This window comes from Abrus precatorius, unplaced genomic scaffold (genome assembly GCF_003935025.1).
Source record: "Abrus precatorius isolate BTA unplaced genomic scaffold, Abrus_2018 Scaffold11, whole genome shotgun sequence".
In the NCBI taxonomy this organism is placed as follows: Eukaryota; Viridiplantae; Streptophyta; class Magnoliopsida; order Fabales; family Fabaceae; genus Abrus; species Abrus precatorius.
Genome location: NW_020874303.1, coordinates 8,620,961 through 8,626,078, shown reverse-complemented (window position 1 = coordinate 8,626,078; position 5,118 = coordinate 8,620,961). Strand labels below are relative to the sequence as shown.

Here is a 5,118-nt window from a genome sequence, read left to right as displayed (position 1 = left end):
TGTATAATAATTTTTCTTAAATTCAATATATAATTTCATTAAACAGTAGATTTTTAAAAAATATTAGTATTTATTTTTAAAAAAATCGTATTAATATTATTGATAATATAGTCTTAAGTAATGTAGCAGCACATCCAAGGCAAAAAGTTTAAGGAAAATTATAAATAATTGGCAAATCATTCAATATGCAGACTTGCGTTATGTATTCCCTAACAAATTGGCAATTGCTTGTGCATAAAGATGGGGAATTCGTGAATTGTGGAAACATTAATTATAGATTAGAGTTGTAATTTTTTTTCCTACAAAGAACTTACTCAAACTGCTTATATCCTTGTTTCCAAGTTCCTAAATTAAGTAACTAATAGCATGTGATTTTTAAAACATTTTGGTAGCATAATATTAACAAAAGCCATATAATGTTAGAAAGAGCAGTCACTTTCATCATTTGATTTAACAAGTTAATGATAGGGATAATGTGAAATTTGATTAAGCTTTGTCTTGTTTCGTTAAACTACATAGTTGTTTACAGAAAGAATATTCTTTAAGGTAAATATTAGCTAGAAGCGTTAGAATACTGATCAAAGAATTATAGAATTAAAAATTAAAAATTAAAACTATCATTAATACACTCTTATCATAATCCATAATAGTTTTTTTTTTTTTTTATCTATTAATGCTTCAATGAAATACTTGTTAGCAAGTCTAAAATCTTTAATATGATATATTTTTTTTTTGGTACATTCAAGAAGCTAGCAGCCTAAAGCAGTAAACTCAACAATCCAATCACGAGTGATCAGATAAGCAAGCAAGAAAGTGCTTAATTTTTTGTTAGAATAACTTCACCTGAGAGTTAGAAAAAAGTCAGAAAGAGCAATCGAAATCAGCAATGTAGTAGAATGATACTTCTGAGAAATACAGAGAATGTAAAGGGTATGGGCTTATCATTTTCCACAGAATCTGCACATTATCCTAGCATAGCCTAGAAATAATTGAAAACTATGAGGCCAAACCTATGTATCTGCATTTGGATTGATGAAACAACATGAAATTTTCTTTGTTTGTTCTTTGTGTGTCTCTTAGAGAGAGAGAGAGAGAGAGAGAGAGAGAGAGAGAGCACAGTCAACCATTTATTTATGCCTATTTACCATTCAAAAATTGATTAGTTGGTACAGTGTTTGTTGGCATGGATCACGAAGTTGCTTATACGTTGTAATAATGGGAGATATACTTGCTCAATACTTTAGTGGATTCTTGTTGTTTTACATTTTTTGGTATTGTCAACTACCTTTCATTAATTGGCTATTTATTCTCTTTAATACTCTTTTGTCTAGTAGAGGCTATTCTAGCCTAGCTGTTAGGGCCAGTCTCTTAATACACCACTAACCTCTCATGCATATGCCAAGTCCCTCTCTGCATGTGTGCCATGTTAAATGCTGGTATCAATGAGTTTCACAAAAGTCTTTAATCTTTGAAGTACTAACAATTAGGAGAGAATGAAAGCAAGAAAGAGACTCTCTCTGGTCCTTTTTATAAATAATAAATACTATTTTTCTAATTATATAAAACAAATACTATAATTATTAAATTTTTTATATTCTTATTTATTACGAGATTTTCATTAATAATATTTATTTATTTATTTAATCTGTAACTAATTTGACTATTTATCATTTTAAATATTTTTAAAATACATTATAAACGTATGGCATATTATTAATTTTTATTAGTCATGATAAACTAGTTATTTATTTTATATAAAAGAAGGCGAAGAAATATTTCTTGAAGAATTAAAGAAAGTGAGTGAGCACATGGGGGAAAGATACTTATCTTATCTGGTTAACATTTTGAAAAGTATATATTAGTAATGAAATAGTACAGAAGCACATGACAAAGGTATTGAAGGCCACTCAAAACATCCACACCAACTCCAAAATATATTGGGGTATAATATCAACCAAGCCAAAAAGTTAGAGAATACAGTAAAGAAAACAACCCCATAAACAAAGCAAGAGAAGGAAAGGAGGGGGAAGGTGGTCCTACACACCCCTCTACAAGTATCCCACACAGGCTGTTAAAGGGAACCAAATAATGCAAAGTCTGATGGGTCACATGGTCTAGAAAGCAAACTGACACCACACATGCCCTTGCCTCCTAATTGCACATGCACATGCTGACTGTTCCCTAAGCCTCCCACCACTTAATAACACCATCCTAAGCCTTTTTCTTCTCTCTAATAATCATCTTTTTTTTTTCTTTAATTATGCAATGAAAAGCACACTCAAACTATCATTAAAAATTCTCACAACATCTCACAAATCAGAGAAACCTTTTTGTCCTATCTAATATTATACACAACATTTAACTTAAAAGTAAACTATAGTTAGCCACATTACATATGCTCTTCAGCATACATAATAACTCTTTTATGTCTTGAGCTCTTCAGGGTCAATCTCTTGTTCCTTATTTCTGAGTTGAAATTGGATCTATAGAGAGGGCTCTATGGTACAATGAGGGCGAGATGCCAACAAGGTGCATTGCAAGTGCCTGTGACAAGTGATTAAGTGGTCATTGGTGAGTCCAGCTGCTTGCATGAATGAATGCACCACTGTTGGACCAACAAACCTAAAGCCCCTTCTGACCATGTCTTTGCTTATGCTCTCTGATTTTGATGTCTTCACTGGAATCTTGTGGCCAAACTTGTATTGAGTGGAGATGGATTTATGATTGACAAACCCCCAAATGTACTTGTCAAATGAACCAAAGTCTTTCTTAATCTGTAATGACCCAATTTGCAAAGCAAAAATATTAGCAAATAATTTAAGTAGAGATAATTATTAAGTGATTGGTATTATCAGCTAAATGGACAGAAATTATCCTACCCCTCCCCCCCTTTTCCTTCTCCACTCCAATGAAAATTTTATTTTCATTTTTTATACTTTGGTAAAGAATATTTGCTAGCTAGTGTTAAGTAACAGCAATTACAATTATGTAATATACTTTGGTAAAGATATGGTAACCATGATTCAAAATTTAGCAGAGATAAATCATTTCCTGTGGGGCCATGCATTAAAACTTCTAACCTGTTAAAATTCTTGTCAAAATTAAAGAGATAATAATAAGATGTAGCTGAAAACAAGTCACACCATTAATACTCTTAAACTATTATGTTCTTTCCTACTAGAATATTCACTTAAGCCATCTCAAACTATTGTTTTGTAGAACATGAAATGAAAAGAAGAGAGACCAAGTTAAAAAGAGAGATAAAAAGGGCACAGTTTTTGAGGTGAATTCTTGCTTACCTCTAAAATTTGGTTAGCATTATCAACAACTCCTCGGACTCTGCTTATATCAATGCTATACTCAGAACTAATTGACATCATTTGTTTATCAGTCAAGTTGGCCACAGTTTCTGCATCAAATTCTGAAAATGCAGCCCTGTACACAATTTCAAAATTTTTAGTTTCCTAGACCAAAAAAAAGTTCATGCAATTATTCACATCAATGCCTTTTAACAGAATCCAACCTGAAATCTAGGCGTTTCTTCAAGGTTGAGGTCCAATCAGATCCAACTTGAGCACCACTTAGAACTAAAAGTTCAAACAACATCCTGAATGGACAATAGTGTTTTTGTCAGTCATCATTATTTGTTTCAGAATATTTGTGGTTGGTGTGACAGAAAAAGAGAGAAGTGGGGGCTTACTTGTCATCATGAACTGGAACTCCCCATTCCTCATCATGATAAGCAATATAGATGGGATCTATGTATCAAAAGAGACATTACATTAACATTAACACATTTTGTTTCATATAAAACATCTAAATGGGTATGAAATTATGAATTTGTATTAAAACATTCACTAAGAATTACCTGAATTGGCTGTGATAAAGCTGCATCTCTTCTCCTCTTCATTTGGCTTTGATGTAAGACTTGTGGTTGAAGGATCAAGAGGAACAACTCTTTCAAACTTTGCGGACTTTGATCTTCCATAATGGGCAATCTTCATTTTCCTTTGTGCTTGCTGCAGTGCCATTTGTTCCCTCCTCACAGCAGCTATGCTCCCTGGAGAGTCAGTGATCAAAGAGGAAGAATAACTCAATGAAGCCTCGATAGATGCAGAAAGGATTGCAGCACCACATGACCCTTCCTTAAAGCTTTTGGACTTCTTTCTCTCCAAAGTTGGAGTCTTTGTGGAGTTTCTTGGGATCACAACCTTTTCAGAACTTGAATTCAGCCCATTATTGTCATTGCCTCTCTTTATTGCTGGAAGCCTTGGGGACTTGGACTTTGGAGAAACTGGGGGTGTCAATAAGGTCTTATTTGGAAGTGGTGGTGATGGTGGAGAAAGTGACTTTGGTGCCACTTTCTTAATTGAATTCCTCCTTTCAAGGTTTGGAACACGGTTGCAAGTTGGTTGAAGCACTGGCCTGCCATTGATTCTAGCCACAGGAGGTATTGTTGTGGTTGTGGTTGTAGTGGTGGCTTCTATGCCTAGAGTCACTTTGGCCTTGGAACTGCACATTTTGGTGCCTTGCTATTATGTGTGCTTAACAGGAAAAGTGTGATTTGGAGAAAGGGTATGTTAACAAAGGAAAGGACTGATAGTAAAATGGATAAGAAGGTGTAATTGGAATGGCACAATGAGGGAGAAAATGAAAGGATGTTATGAGGGACTGAAGGAGAGGGAAGGGAGGGATATGGGGTTTTATAAAATGTGGGGAAGGTAGGGACAGGTAGAGGGGAAGTTGTAACATGGGGAGGTGGGGATCTGCCATACAACCTCTTGTGAGGGGCATTACTTTTTGCAAACTAAACCACGAGGGGTGAATGTGACACGCTTCTAACTTTGCCACTTGGCAATGTCTCAAGCTAATAATATGTTATTAGTTCCTATAATGAATATTGGTGGTGTTACTGTTTTGGAATTATAAGGTTTTGATTAGGAGAGAGGGAGGAATCATGGAAGCTTGTTAGAGGATTAGTTGGGTGAGATATTGTGTTGTGCCAGAATCATCAAACCGTGTTAATTTTTTCTATTTCATGTAGATATGTGCCTTGTCAAGGATTTTTGTTAGTGTTGGAGTGATGGGTAAGAAAGGTTAAAATGCAAGAAAAAGACC

At 34.3% G+C, this 5,118-nt stretch overlaps 1 protein-coding gene across 2 annotated transcripts; it reads right to left on the bottom strand.

Annotated features, from left to right (window-relative positions):
- Positions 1–1,995: 1,995 nt before the first annotated feature.
- On the bottom strand, positions 1,996–4,761 carry LOC113855021 (probable GMP synthase [glutamine-hydrolyzing]). 2 transcript variants are annotated; one of them, XM_027486445.1, is made up of 6 exons: positions 4,141–4,761; positions 3,869–4,092; positions 3,701–3,758; positions 3,524–3,607; positions 3,300–3,435; positions 1,996–2,774 (listed from the first exon to the last, which is right to left on the bottom strand). In XM_027486445.1, the coding sequence occupies exons 1-6, from the start codon at positions 4,518–4,520 to the stop codon at positions 2,484–2,486; spliced, it is 1,173 nt and encodes a 390-aa protein (XP_027342246.1). In that variant the 5' UTR covers positions 4,521–4,761; the 3' UTR covers positions 1,996–2,483. The 2 variants fall into 2 exon arrangements, with proteins under 2 accessions (XP_027342246.1, XP_027342245.1); XM_027486444.1 differs by having other exon boundaries at positions 3,869–4,761.
- Between the last annotated feature and the right edge of the window lie 357 nt (positions 4,762–5,118).